Genomic DNA, 16,389 nt, shown 5'->3' on the forward strand with positions numbered 1-16,389 from the left:
TTTTTGCCTCCAGATTTTTAAAGGAAAAATTCTACTTAGATTAATTAGCATGTCTAAAATTCTCTCCAAATAGGACAAATTATTTCACACCAATGATTCCTAAGCAATTTGAGAAAACATTCTTTTGGAAGGGAAATATTTATCTTTTGTTCTTTTACCTCTTAACCATTTTTCTCTTTATTACCTATCAGGGTCTCTGGCACCAGTGTTTTCAAAGAGAAACAACTCCTGGTTTTGTAAAATATTTCACACCACAAAGTCTGTTGCTAATTTTGTCAGTAGGAATAGCAGCAACACAACATCACAACATCAAGGACAGGCCAGTTGTGGAACTTACAATGCTCCTACATAATAAAAATATGGTTTTCTCCCTTAAGGTTTTTCGGTCAATGTCACGTGTAACTCCCTGAGTATGTTCCTGTACTGTGATGGATGATCCTGCGGTGATGGAGGAGCAAAGGTGTTCCTCAGAAAGAACCCAGCAATGCCCAAGTCCCCAGAACATATTCCACCCACACTGCCCATGTGCCAGAAGCTGTGCAGAGAGAAAAGTGGCACAAATGGTTTGGAAGTGTGTATCTCCTTTTATCAGTCAGCCACAGAGCCACAGACACACCAGCGTCATGGCCACTTGAAGAACACACATTTAGCCATGAGACAGCAAGGATTACAGTGCCTCCAGGAAAGCAGCTGGGAGCAAGATGTCAAATCCATTCAAAACACCAGAGGGCCAGTGACCAGACAGATCTCTGCAGAAAAGGATCCTGCCATCCTTACAGGTCAATAGATTAACTTGAATCACTGGATGCTGTGTGTAGCAAAACCTGCCAAACCCAGGATGTCATACTGAGGTACAAACCCAAGAATGCAGCTGACAAGACACTTAGAATAATCCTTTCCTTGTGATGTCCACTCAGAAAGTCTCTAGATGAAAAACCAACTGTGGGTTCGGCACCACATCTCAAGATGGTCTGGAACAACCAAACAGAGTAAGCAGGAATTTAGCAACTGTGAAAATCATGAAGAAAGACTGGCCTAGAGAACAGAAGACAGAGAGGAGCTGTTGCAGAAGGGTACAAAGAAGGCTGCTTTCCGGAGGAAATAAATTTGTTGTCTCTGTATTGACTAGATGTGACAAGAAGAAATAGGCTTAAACTGCTAAAAAGAAGATAGAACTTAGAAAAATGTTAAAAATAATTAAACACTAACTAAATAAGCAGAGGCAGTCAAGAAATCCTCATGAAGTCTTTTTCAAGGCTTTAAGAAATGGATATGCAAATATACCTTCTTGACCCAGGAATGACAACATCTTGAGTTTCTACTGGCCCCAAGAGCACAGTCCAGCCTATTCCCCACCTCTGCCTGGACTGGTCTCAGGAGATAGGGAGAAGCAAGCAGCAGACTTGAACAGGCTGTAAAAATCACATATAAAACAATAATAATACTCTGCCCACCTTTATGGGGCTCTCAGGAGAGAAGGAAGCACTGAGAAGGCAAGGCACCAAGAGAACTGTTCTGGAGGAGAAAGCCAAGCCTTCAAGTGATAAACTTGTCACCACCTAACTAAATAACAGAAGCCAGTTTAAATCCATCATCATCATGATGAAGTGCCAAATTGTGTTTAGTGTCTTCCAACAAAATAATTCTGTGGAAAATTTTACAGTGCCAGGGAGAAGGTAGGAGTGTTCTTCACCACTAGAAAGAATGTAAAATAATATAAGACAAGAGTGAAGAGCACAAAGAATGTTTTTATTAACTGCTGTTCAAAGCTGCACATCTCTGCTCTGATGGCATGTTGCAACCCACAGAGAAGGCAAAATGCATAGTGACTCTTTTACAGAAAGATAACACACAGCAAAGAAACACAGGAAGCTCTGCAGATGTGACTGCTACTGTAGCACTTACTGCAGGTTGATTTCCTCTCAGTCAAGGTTATTTCTACCATTTTTAAAGACAAATTATGTTCAAATAATTTAAACAATTTGTTTACGTACTTGTTTGTACCAAATTTTCAAAAGAGCTGCTTTAAGCCATCTTTTCTGAGGGTATTTTTAACTCAGGTTTGTTTCCCTTCTATGACCTTGAACAAGCTTACCAGCAGCCAATAATCAATACACCAGACAAAACACTATAAACTCCAGAAGGTAACAAAAATCTCTCCCAACATGGACATCTCTATTGCTATATTGCTACTAAACCATAACAAATTTCTATATATACTCAGCTATGAAAGAAAAGATCAAGATTGAATAGGAAAAGAAAATCCAAATATTTTTTCATGCAGTTAAGAAAATAATGGTCCCCTGAACATGAGCTAAAATAAAATTAAATAAATCTTAATCAAGAAGGTTGCTGCTAAACAGTCAGGGAACACCGGGTCAGGTTCAAACAATTTCAAGAGCAAAAGCAGGAATCATCTATTTTGTTGTGCAGCTTCCATTCACTCAGTAAGGGAATCATTAAATGTAAAAGGAATACTGATGTTACCCTGAATGCAGGATGAAAAATTTGAATATGACATTTAAACTATGCTCCTTTTTTCAAGAATGATCTGTTGAGTCATTTAAATGGGAAGAAAAATATCCCCAGCAGCAGCAGATAAATACAGTAAGCCACACCAATGCTCTGGATCCTTCTGTAACAAGTGAGAAGCACTAAAACATTCCTATGATGCATGCCATGACAGTCCACAGTTCCAAAAAGATGTGTGTGACTGACTGATTTGATCATTCTCGTCTTTAGCTATATACATACATGTACAGGAAGTACAGGAAGGAAGACAGAGATGTGCAGAGTTTCTATATTTATTCATATTAGGAAATGCAAATTCATCAGTTGCTCAATACTCTGAGTTCCTGGTTTTGACTGGGATAGAATTAATTTTCTTCACAGTTGCTGGTATGAAGCCGTGTTTTGGATTTGTGATGAAAACACAGTTGATAATACAGAGATATTTTTGTTATTGTTGAGCAGGGCTTGAACAGAGCCAAGGCCTTTTCTGCTTTTTGTACTCCCATGCTGGTGAGGGGCTGGGGTTTGTGGGAATCTGGGAGGGAACAAGCTGGGACAAATGACCCCAAGGGACCAAAGGGATATTCCAGAACATGTGACACCATGCTCAGTACATAAAGTGGGGAGAAGAAGAAGGTAGGGGGGAACATTTGGGGTGATGCTGTTTATCTTCCCAAGTAGCTGTTACACCTGATGGAGCCCTGCTCTCCTGAGAATGGCTGAACAGCTGCCTGCCCATGGGAAGTGATTAATTAATTCCTTGTTTTGGTATGCTTGTGTGTGCAGCTTCTGCTTTCCCTAGTAAACTGTCTTTATCTGAATCCATGAGCTTTCTACTTTTATTATTCTGATTATCTCCCCAGTCCCACTGGTGGGGCAGTGACTCAGCAGCTGTGTGGGGCTTGGGGTTAAACCAGGACAGTTCCTCATTTTGAAACTTGAAAAAAGATACCAGACACAAAGTCAGAGAGCAGAGACAGCAAGACCCCCTTCTACAGACACAAGGAATACTGGCCTGAATTGGAACAGGTATATAAACCTGTACAAGCACATAGCTTTTTCACCTATACGTAGGCTTATTGATAAACTTTATCTAGGTCAAGATATGAAAGAGGCTTTCATTTATTTTGGCTTGAAAACTTCTTATATTCAACACCATGTCTAAATAAAAAGAACCAGCTTAAAAGAGTGATATGTAACAAGGATATGTAAAAGGAAATAAAAATCTAGGAGAACAGCAAAAATCACCAACACAGACACACACATCACACACTTGCAATGAGTGATGGAAGGGAGCGTGAAACTTTGCAAAGATTTCAAGCAAACCCAAAGGGATAATTAGCACGTTCATCAGTCCATAAAGACAGCTACCTACAGTTTGTGCTCATCAAACAAGTCAGAGCTTGCCATCATGTCTTCCAAAAAGATGGTTTTAGCTTTTCCATCTCTCAGTGATCAATGAACGCACCGATTGGTTCATACTGTATTCCTCTGATGAAGATGAACACTAGTCTAATTTAAAAATCATAACCTAGACCATTAGTAAATCAAAACTGAGGAAAGCCAAGTGAAACAGATAAACCTCTTCTAGTTTTGTTTAGCTGTGACTACTTAAATGAAATATTTACTATCATGCCTGCAGAATAATTAGGAAGCTTTCTTCTCTGTTTGGTAGTCAATGGACTGTTAAAATGAGAATGATGTGGCTTCGTCTGAGTGCTCCACCACCTCCCTACTGCAGCAGAGAGAGACTGCTCATGGACTCTAGGAGAGATGAGATTTCCTGTCAGTCACTAAAATGCCTTGGAAAAAAGCACCAGCAAATTTCTCTGATATGATGAATACAAGGGAATTTTGGGCAAGCAATATTCCAGCCCCCTTCTTTCTTTCCCTTTAGCTGTAAATCACAGGCATTCTATGGGGCAAAGTTCACTCTGGAGATACTACAGAAAAAAAACCATTTTTATTTAGAAATTTATTTAGAAATACCTGCAGGTAGCCAGTTTAGGGGGATGCTGGATACAATATATTTTGACTTCCCAAAGGCCCTCTGTACCAGTTAAACTGAACACTCTTCCTGGCCTTCAAATATTCTCAGCCACCACCAGTGCAGCCAGGCTTCCCACTCCCTTGCTATGGGTTTCAGCGGAAGAACTTTCCTCCTTTTGTCAACGTTTATTCAAAATTGCTCTTTAGCTTCATTTGCCCACAGACTACTGCTGTGTCCTCTTTGTTTCTATCATAAAGAGGATTATAAACACACAATTAAAGCATCAGCAATATTATAAGAATTTGAAAATATAGGCTCCATTAAGTCTTATATGTACAAACATTTTCATTAACACAAACAGTTTTCGGCACTATTCTGCTCATTTTCACTTAATTGCTGGCTAATGGGGTCTCTTGGTGTGTCACTGTGTGTGTTCTGAGGTTTCTTGCTAAGGGAAAGATAATATGATATTCTGAATTATCTCAGATAAGCTCTGAGGACTGACAGTAAGAGACACCTCATGGCAATGTCTGACTTTTTGCAGTAGAGCAATTTGAACAAGTGCCATGAAATTTCCCATTTACTCCCATTATTTACCACCAATTTTATGGCCAATTTCAATGCCCTATTACAGCTCTCTCTTTTATACTTTACCACAGTATAAAAATTGTTCTTAGAAAGATGAGGGCAGAGGCAAAGAGGAAATTTTCAGCTTGTAAAGGTCAATAAGTGAGCAGAATAAGAGAATTCATGGAAGACTTATTGCAAGGATTAAATACTTATTATCCACTCAGATAAACTATTCAAATATCTTACTAAAGCTGAATTTTAACAACTTTGCTCAAGCTTGCTTCATCACAAACTTTTCCTAATGTGCAAATATAAAGTATTGTGTACCTGAAAGAAGGGTTGATACAAATAACCAGTGTTTTTAGTATTGCAGTTGTTTAAATGATACTCTTCTAATTGCATTATTCTCAGCTTGAATCCCATGCTTCAGAAAAAAATGTGGAGAGAAGTTTTGGAGAAGTTCATTAATCCAGCATATTTGCAGCTGGTAAGGCACAAGATGGCAACAGCTTTAGAGACCTGCTAGTGACTATTTCAACAGTTATGCTGCATGAGATGCCACTATCTGTACACTTGTTTTGATAAATCTAGGTAATGGATACCCAGAGGGTCAGAACAGTTTCTGACCCTCTGGATGGTTAAAGACTCTCAGCAGTACACTCTAATATGCTACCATTATTTTAATCTCTTACAATGACTTAAGCAAAAAGAAAAAGGGATTTTTTTTTTCAGAGAACAGTCTCCCTTTGTAATCGTATTTGTTTTTAGTCAAGAAACCATAATTTTTATGTTGTAAAGGCAGAAACAATAATCTCTCACTTCTGACACAACCTATTTGGAATTCAGAATGACAAGGAAGGCAATTAACTGACATTTTTCTACACAATAATATAAGTTAGGGCTCTAAGGCTTTGTCTACACTAGGGAAATTTAGATGAGTTTTTCACTGTTGCTGACACTGGCTTGGCCAAGGCACTGTTAGGAATGTGGCAGGTCTAATGCAGACAAATTCACCAGCCTCAAAAATTGCTATCAGCAATTAAGGACTTCTTGGAACAAAATGGGAATACCATGCACAGGTATGAATATTTCTATACAAATAACCCAAGAACCCAAGAGTAAGACTCATCCCCTCCTTGAAAAAATTTTTGAATGTGCCTATTGTTTAACCAAAAATAGTCCAAAGTAATGTCACCATCCTTCCTTAATTATTTTACTTTGTTCAAGCCTCAATTTCTTAAAAAGATATTTTAACTTTGAATAATCTACTCCTGAAATACTTCTTAAAATTAAGAATGATTTGACATGTTCCTTTTGAATAAAACAAAGAAGTTGAAAGCTTGAGTTATTTTCTGAGAATGTAATTTTTTCATAAGCATTTCTGTAGAATAAACCCTAAAAGACACCTTATAATATGACTTCCTCACAACATGGATGGGATTCTTTGGTGCCTATCACCACACCACTCAATATTGAAAAGCTTCCCCTCCACCTGAACAGCGCTTTTAAACAGAACTTTTTCTATTTAAAAGCTAAATCATTAAAACACTGCTGGAAGGAATATGGTTACAAATGAGGATATTGGCAGCAATCCAGTGTTATTGGGAAGGTAGGATATTCACACTAGTCTGCTGCCAGTGGTGATTAATTAAAAGACCTTGGATATCTGAAGCCTGAATGGTTCATTCAATATGATTCCCATTGCTTTTGCTGACAAGATATTTATGCAACCAAAATAAGAAAAGGCAAATCATGATAGCAAAGCTCAAAGACACAGAGATATAAATGTTCATGTTTTATTTACAGTCCCAGCTTTTAGTCTGGAGGTTTACATATCAGGAGAGGTGATTTCTGTCTCCACAGTATAGTTTATCAAAAAATCTGCATAAATTAGACGGTAGAACTGCAGAGATCTGAGGCTGAAACCCCTGTGACTATGGAGAAACAGAGAAGTAATGGAAGAGCAAATGGATGTGGAGAATGTGAAAGACGACAATGGAAAAGATGGAGGAATGATGAAAATACTACAAATAGTGAAAGAAAAAAAAAACAACCTATCCTGTTTACGTGTTGTTACAGATTTGGTTTGCAGCAGATGCTTCATTTTCCTTGCAAACAGTGTAGAATTTGCCAATTATGAAAGACATCTTCCCAAAACCATGAAGGATTTCAAATTATTTGTAAATTTTTAGATTTGTGTGAATTATTTTGAATACTAAATTACACATGGGAACACCCTCAGCAAAGTCTACTTCCTATGACATGCACATGGAGAGAAAAATCTTTTCCATCAGCCACATGTCCTGCTGACACCTTCTCTCCAGATACTGGATAACCATCATTTAACTAAATGTGTACTAAATGACTATTGCATTTCCAATTAATTATTATTAATTAATAAACAACACAAAATTATATTTTGAGATCTTTCAATGTAACTGGAAAACTCAGTATTAAAACACCATCTTTAGCGAAGCAAGCCTGTAAAATCATCAAATGACAGTGAAATCAAACTAGAATCAAAAAACAACCCCAAAACACCCACCTTACAGACTGCATGCTTAGAAAAAGGCAATAGGTGACATAGGAACAGAACCTGAATTTCCTCTCCAAAATAATCTGTGATGCTCTATAAAACCACTGTGTGGTTCTACCTCATAATATAAACTGAACCACATATATATAAACTGAACCATAATATAATATGAACCACATATTTGTGTTTGTTGACATCTTCTAGGTATCAGGACATCCCATCTGCCCACCTCCCCAACTATATGCAAAAATAATGCACATCAGCCATGTCACAGTGGATTTTTGGCTCTTAGGTCAGAGAATCTGTGTTTCTGGCAATCAGGCTCTGAATATGTACAACTGAGCTACACAAAGATTTGAAATCAAGTAACAAGAACCAAAGATCTTATTTGTGGGAATTAATATTGCTTTATATACCAATCCCTAAACAAAGTCTCTGTATTTTCAGCTGTTTAAATAACTTAAGACAAAATTCCAAACAACTCAAAATAGGACTCAGCAGTCTATGAAGCGAGCAACTGAAAATGGTTCATTAGTTAGAATCAAACCCAGAATAAGTGAAACAGACATATTTTGCTTATTTTGTCATGTCCTGTTCTGTCAACTGTGTATTTATTTAACTAATATGATCTTAGCTTCTTTCTGCAAATCTTTGGAGGTGACCTGAACAGGCACTAAATATGTATGGTCTTTAAACATCAGGTAAAGAGGATAACTTGAGTTGCACATAACATGGTCTTGAGTCCAAGGAAATAAGTTAAATACAGCACACTGGTAAGGAGCTCACAGCTGCATATTCACTTCCTTTGTGTAGATAACCTTGTTTCTAGAACAAGTATACAGTTGCTACACTACTTTGACTATTTTACCTTGATTTGAATTTTCTCTCATGGAGGCAAAATAGAAAATGCTTAAATTGGAGTTTACATAATATACTTTGGATAAACTTTTACAGATTAACTTGTATTCCCACAAAGATGAGCTCATATTGTAGACATGGTTTTCTAACCATTCAGTGCTTATTAATCAGCTTTTCTAAACACAAGTCCTTCCTCAAAGTAGTCTCAATATGAAAAAGGTAAAATAGATAAACTATTACATAAAGAAAAGAAAGGAACTCCTCTAAGGCTGTGCTGGAAGAAAATGAATTGTTTACCTTAATTTTTTACCTTAAAAACTTTTTATTTGTAACTATACCGTGACTATTTTGATATCTGTTATGTGACATTAATTCAATGAAAATCTTACTGTCCTTCTCTTTAAAGAATACCAGCCACAGAGGCCTAAATGTCCTTTGGTGTGCATGAGGATTTCAGAGAAGAAGGTCTTGATGAAACCTGTCAGCACATGTGCCCTGAAGTCCCAGAGGAGTAGCACACGCTTCTGCTCCCCAAGCCTTGTCTTTGACAGGGAGAAAGGATGACACAAGGGTTCACCCACTCTGGTGTTTTGCTCGTCCTTCTTAGCATCTTGTGTGTATGTCTTGGGACCATCCCAAACTGACAGGACTTGAAGACTTCCAGACTGAGGCCAAGAGCTTACTCTCCCTGCCCTGCAACTAGCAGAGGGCACTTGAGAGAAAAATGCAGAGTTCTTTTAGTAAAGGCTGTGGGTGGACTCAGTTCCTGGGTTTGCAATGCAAATGGTACTCAATTCCTAGGTTTGCAATGGATTTTCCTCATTAAACCAGGCAAGTACCTGTGCCTTGCCACAAAATCTCCTGCCTCACACAGAAGTGTTTTGAGACAGTATGTAAATGTCTGAGAGGTGCTAGGACTCTGCTTTCATGGGCACACAGTGTGGGGAGCAGGACAGAGCTCAGGATGATGCCCAGGAGCAGAGCTGAACATCACATCGATGTGCCACAGTTTTTATCTTCCTGCACATCATCTTTTACACCCTGTGTAATCACTTCACCTGTTTAGTACTTTTACTGCTCGTATTGCATGTCTATTTGCACAAAATTTGTCCCTGACATTATAGGAGATAAAGCTATTGCATTTTTTTTCATTGAGCAGAGACATCTACATGTTTTCTGTTACTATTATGCCATGCAGGGTGATGAACTGACACACTAAAGCAAGTAGAAATGGAGAAATAAATACAGAAGAAGAAAACAAGGGGACAAGATGACTCAGCCAAACCAGCAGCCCTGCAGATTTCTAAATATTTTATAATTTTCAAAGTCTCTGTGAGAGAAGAGTTCTCTGGCTATCAATTCAGTATTTTAACTTGAACACAGGATTAGGCAGGAAGCATTCAACAAACTGAAGCTATGTGTATGTTGAAACATATCACACAGATGTTATTATGCAGATGCAGAAAGAAAAATACACCCTCACTTTGACAAGGAAACTCAAAACTTTAGGTAGCACACAGAAAAGCACACTAAACAATGATGGGTCTAATGAAAGTGCTACTACTTGTCTAATGAAGGTGCTTCGAGTGGTAGAATGAGGCTGCCATTCCTAATTAGCAAATATTATCCAGCTTTAATTAATCAACCTTAAGGGAAGTGATTATATGAAATAATGGCATAGAAAAGTTAAAGCAAATAACACCCGCAGACTGTACAAAAGACGTTTTGGTGATCATATGCTGCTGACAATTCATCAGCTATAACAAGGTAAAGCAAAAGAACTGACCTCCCGAGGACAGATGATTCTCTTGGGACGTGGAGCCTCTTGTTGCAATTGATACACTGTCAAACACAAAAATGTACAGATCATTAGAAGATGGTAACATACACAAACTTTTATTCAGATGAGTCTTTTTAGCCAGGGGCTGCAGAGAAAAATGCAAATGTAAGGCAATGACAGCAAAATGAGGTATTTCAGTGTGTCTAAGTCATTTACATGAAAATCTGTTGTTGACTGGCAAACTAACTGAAGTGGTCAGTGCTTTAACTGTTAGAAGTATTATGCTTTTGTACTGGTTTTTACATTTCTATACCAGGGAAGACTAGCCAGAAAGACCTACTAGGTCTGTCTCAGGATAAAATCCCACTTTTGCATACACCATGCTGTAACAACCCAGGAACAGATTGTTTACCAGTAACACCAGCAGTTTTTTGGATAGGCCAAGAAAAAGTTCAATACCTTTGAATGGGCTCATCACAGTCTCATAGTTTATTTCAAGATATACTGGCAATTACTGAAGAGCAAGCAAACATTCCTTTCAGAGCAATTATGCCCTATTCAAATGGCCCTGGATCAATTTTGCAAATCTTCTGAGGGCTGCAGGAGAGAGACCTGAGGCTAGGGGTACTTGCTGCCTGGCCCCCAGACTCTTCCCTGCATGTATTTAATGAGATCCTCTCCCTCCCTTCCACTCCAGAGTCGTGAGAAGAAGCTGACATGCAATGACAGTAATCAATTCCAGCACAGACAGACTGTCTCTCTGTAACTCCAGTAAAAATCCCAGAGGTTTGGATTGCCTCCCTCGAGAAAGGCCTTCTGTATGCTGACCTTCTTGTATTTGGAAAGATCATGTCGTGCCCATGAATTTTTTTAAAAGACTGAGTTTCCAGGACACATTTATTCACAATGCTAGGGAAGCTCAGAATTATGCCCTGAAAGGTGGTAGATTATGGGAGGAATAGAAATGTCTCTAGGTTAGATAAACACAGAAGCCCTGGTGCAGAAAGTGAATTGAAAAGGTAGGTGTTAGCCCTCAGCACCTTTTCCCACCTTCTGCACCTTCTCTATAACTGGGGCTAGAAGCAAGGAAATCTGGAAAGTGGGGAAATCCTCAGCTTGCACCCAAGTTTGTCACACAAACTCAGTGGGATGCAAAAGATTTGGGGGCTCCTGCTTCCTGCTCACATCAAAGTGCAAAAACCCAGAACCCCTTCTTTAACTGATCCAACCTTCATCCCTGGTTCATGGGAGAGCACAGAAAGACAGCTCATAATTTCTTACATTCCCTATCAATTTTATTGCTGGATGTAATCCAGCTCTACCCTTCTACTAAGGCTTTGGATTTACTATGCATCTTTCAGCACTGTCAGATATCCTGCTACTTTTGCACAAGATTTATGATAACTTGATCATATTTTGATAACTCCATGATAAATATGGTCTTTCTTACCTCTTGTAATTATGTGACTAAGATTCAAAGACTACTCTTTTGTGATCAAATGACTTGTGTATCTGAATAAAGTGTCAAACAATGCATGCAAATTTTGTTCAAAGACCACAGACTGTTTTTTAAACCTCTGATTATTCTAGAGCCCAATATCATGATTTTAGAATTAACTTCTGAATGTCTGAAATGAGCATAACCACTGACTGAGCAAGTTAAACACATCCAAGAAGAAAATAACAATTTTTCCTTACCCCCATTTCCTTAGAGAAGGAACTCTAAGGATTCAAAATATGACAAGAATATGACTGCTTCTTATTTAAAGTAAATTATCTATTTCCCCAATTAATTTGAATTTTAACTGAAAAAATCATACTTCATAAAAATTCCATTTTTCAATAATCAAATCTTTTAAACATAGACTGACACAGCAAATTAAGCTCGAGGAGTTTCTAAGACAGCTTTGATAAGAGTGATGCAAAACAAGTAGGTCCCAAGAACACACAGGAAGCCTGTCTTGTTATGTGCTATATTTTTGAGAAATGAAAAAAGCAAAGAGCTCTCTAACATCACCAAGAGGATCTCTGAGGGTGACAACACCAAATAAGCAATGGTGGGGAGAAGAATCAGCATTTCACAAAACAAAGGAAGGAATGATTAACAGGAAAGGACAGATACAGACATGAAAGACCTGAAAACAAACACAAAAAACTGGATGTTTATAGGATGTAGTGGGATAAATCAGTGCAAGGATTCATGATGACTGCAAGGAAGACAAATCATCTTAACAACTGTATTTTGAATAGAGTGGAAAATGTTGCTGTCATTCTCAGAGAGAGGTGGGTAATTAATCTGTGCAATAATATGAAATGAGAAACATATCTGATTTAGAAATACATCAGAAGAAAACATAGATTATAACTACAGAAATAAATACTTGCAACTTATATGCTAAATGTACTGGATAAGAAAATGACCCAAGCATGATCAAGACTGAAAATGCTGGAAATGGGAAATGGTTTTCTCTGAAGGACAAAAAATTCAGACTTGCTATATTAGCTTTAAATTGATGGTCATTAAACTGACAGAAAGACAAACCAGTGGAACAACTGGAGGGAGATACAGAACCATTAGATGGAGGGAGAGGAGAGATTGGGAGCAGAGGCAGGACTGAAAACCACCAGTGGCACTGTGGTAAGGGACATCGAGCAGCTCAGTGGGAGACAAACAACAGCAAAGGACCAGACAGACGGACACACAGCTGCCAAGGATTTTCAGTAAGGACACACAGCATGGCAGGGGTGGGAAAGGTAAAACAGTGAAAGTTCAGTTAAGTGGAAAACAAGGAAGGCAGGGTCTCCCAGACTAAGGCATTAAGGAGCAAAGCCAGTGTGACCCTACCAAAAGCTGCGTTTTCCGACGGACCAGACAGACGGACACACACTGCCAAGGATTTCCAGTAAGGACACACAGCATGGCAGGGTAAAACAACAGTGAAAGTTCAGTTAAGTGGAAAACAAGGAAGGCAGGGTCTCCCAGACTAAGGCATTAAGGAGCAAAGCTAGTGTGACCCTACCAAAAGCTGCGTTTTCCTTTAGAAAGGTCTCTGCTGTTTCTGCTTCAAATGATTGCTGTGAGAAAGCCTGCTAATGGGCTATGAATACAGTGCAGTATTATGGCTAAGGTGACTTGAGAAAAATGTGCCCTACAGCTAAGTTCCAATGAGCACAGACACCTCATTAAGTGACCTCATTTTCAGAAGTGCTGAACATCCTGCAGCTCTGCCTGATCTCATTATACACTTTTTCCAAAGTGCTGGACACTCTCACTGAGGCTGACATTGCTGAGACCCCAGCACAGTCCAGGGGATGGTCAGAGATTCAGAAGGCACACATCCCTCTCCTACTTGCTCAAATGGCAAACAATCCTTGCCTTTCTGCCTCTTTTTGTCATCTCTGAAAATCTTAAAACATTATTCAATGTATAAGACCATGGTTAAGTGAAATAATAGAAAAACACACTTATCTAATGCAGTGGCAAGCAGTGATTGACATCTGACCCAGTCAATTCCAGCATTTAGAACTGACAGGCAGGTTACAGACAAACCCACTGTGATCATAGAAAAGATGACACTCAAACATAATGATGCATTATTATTTTAGCCCTGAGAAAATTAACCTTATAAAAAGTCAACTGCATGCAAAAAGAAAATGTATTATTACTGCTCTCAGAGAGCTGCATCAGACTGGGAGTGGTTTCTTGTTCAGCATCAGATGCAAATGAAATGCACAGTGATAATACACATTAAATATCAGGCAAAAATTCAGCACTGCAACAGAAAAATGCAGTAGCTTCTATTTGACCCTTGAACACCTTTATCAGGTTCATACTTCAGACAGCATGCCAGCATTCATAGTATCATAGTCACATTGGAATTTACAGTGTTAACAAAACTTAAATTTATTATTGCATTACTTGAGGAACATTTCTTTGAGATGTAAAGTAGCTGGTTAGAATATATCTTTCTCGCTTTTGTTCCTGTTAGAGCACGAGTCTTGTCTCAGGGGATGAAATAGGGAAATTCTACAGTATGTTTTAGGAAGAACTGTCTAATTCCAAAATCTAATCTGCCTAAGAAACAAAGGGGTTGCATGCAAAAATCAGCACTTACTTCTTTTCTGAAAGGAAAGAATGGCTATCACCTATTTCTTCATACTTTTTTTTTTTTCATTCTGCAGTGTGTCAAGACCTCAAGGTTTCTCCTTTAACTCACCTAGGATGAGTGTTCAGGGATGCTCCAGCGGAGAGGAAAAAATCCTATCATGGCTTTTATAAAGCAGCAAGGAAACATACCGCCTTCTGTCTCAGAATGTTTCACAGAGTTCCTCAGTTTTAGCTCCTCAGCCTCATCTCAGTCAGGCATTTTTTATCCATGTGCTGAGCTTGAACAATATGAGCTGTCCTATTTCTGCAGGATTATTCACATGCTTAATTAGGAACCTAAGTGCTTGGCTGAAACAAAGACTTAATTTCTAACAAAAATGAGTCTCGGACACTGTGCCTATTATTTGATGAAGGACAGAAGGCAGGGAAACTTCGTGAGGAGCTGGAGCATGGCATCAGCTGATGCTCTGTGCCTTGCCACTTTGCTTCCCACCAACACACTCATCTTGAATAATGCAAACAAACATTGAAGTGGCATTGACACATGACTGACTCAGCACATGCCAATCTCAACAGGGATAAAAGGAGGAAAATAGTGGTTTTACATCTCTTCAAAATCCAAGCACATGCATGCTGAGGGTGGCAACCAGCAATAACTATGCTCCTTCAGTCAAAAAAATTGCCTACTTCTCCTGAGAAGCAGATAAGGTAAGCAGGTTGTCCCCTAAGAGGACAATGCAGTACTGGAGCAGGTTACCCACAAAGGTGGCAGAGGCTCTACCCTTGCAGCTTTTCAGGACTCCTATGTAAAGCCATGGCTGCTCTGCTCTAGGGCCAACAGTAGTCATGCCCCAAGTGGGAAGCCAGATCAGCTCACCCCAGAAGCCCTGCCAGCCCACATTCTGTGATTATCATCTTCCTTTATTTACTAACTCAGTGATGGTAAAATGGCAAAATACCATTTTCTATAATACTTACAACACATGGCAGACTACAAAAAGAAATCTGTTATTGGAATGATGTAAGAAATCTGTTATTTGTTGATCTGCCTCTCAGGTAAAAATGCAATCAAACCCACTGCCTAGAGACTGCTGGCTGCTAGAGACTTTCCAAACTTTTTTCCCGGTTCCTTCCTGTTAATGTAAAATTATTCTTGCCATTGTTTTTATTGTCTGTATCCAGGGCTATCAGAAACAGTGACCTGTGAAACCTATGTGGAATTCTAACAATTCCTCATAAGCAAGTGAAGATCTTCTGCATTACAAGTGTTCATGTTTTCCAAATATAGCTGAATCAAATTTTTACATTATGCCAAAACAGTAAGGCTTGAGATCTGAAAACTGTTGCACTTTGACTAGTATTTGTCCATGGACACGTGCAACACTGTTTATTTGAACACTTCTTTGGCATAAACAGGAAAATCTGCCTTTGTTTAGAAGCTAGAAGGAACTCTGAAAAACTTTGTGACCTGTGAAATCTATGTGGAATTCTAACAATTCCTCATAAGCAAGTGAAGATCTTCTGCATTACAAGTGTTCATGTTTTCCAAATATAGCTGAATCAAATTTTTACATTATGCCAAAACAGTAAGGCTTGAGATCTGAAAACTGTTGCACTTTGACTAGTATTTGTCCATGGACACGTGCAACACTGTTTTGTGCAACACTTAGTTGGCATAAACAGGAAAATCTGCCTTTGTTTAGAAGCTAGAAGGATTGAAGCCTTGATCTTTATGTCAGCAAAAGGCAACACAGTCTCCTAAATTTACCCAGGACTTAAAATAAGAAATCAAAACTGTATGCAAAGTATCTTACTAGTATGTCAGCAAAATTTAAAAATTACTAGGGAAAATACATTGAAAATAATTGTTAAATAGGCAGTAAAATCAAAGTGCTAAGCATGAAATATACATATAAGTTAAAGCTGTCATGAGGTAGGACAGCAGACTGAATTGTGGACAAACACTGTTGCTGGACATAATGTTTATAATTAATTTACCAGATCAGAATACTTCTTGCTGAGTAAAGAAGTATACA

The 16,389-nt window shown here is 38.5% G+C and overlaps 1 protein-coding gene across 1 annotated transcript in view; it reads right to left on the minus strand.

Moving 5' to 3' along the window:
* CHN2 (chimerin 2) overlaps positions 1-16,389 on the minus strand; it is a 158,542-nt gene that overhangs the window by 74,173 nt on the left and 67,980 nt on the right. The window contains exon 3 of the mRNA XM_039710590.1: positions 10,252-10,307. Coding sequence (XP_039566524.1) covers positions 10,252-10,307 — 56 coding nt within the window. The remainder of the gene's footprint in view (positions 1-10,251; positions 10,308-16,389) is intronic.

Source organism: Passer montanus, unplaced genomic scaffold, assembly GCF_014805655.1.
Source record: "Passer montanus isolate IOZ18808 unplaced genomic scaffold, ASM1480565v1 scaffold10, whole genome shotgun sequence".
Lineage (NCBI taxonomy): Eukaryota > Metazoa > Chordata > Aves > Passeriformes > Passeridae > Passer > Passer montanus.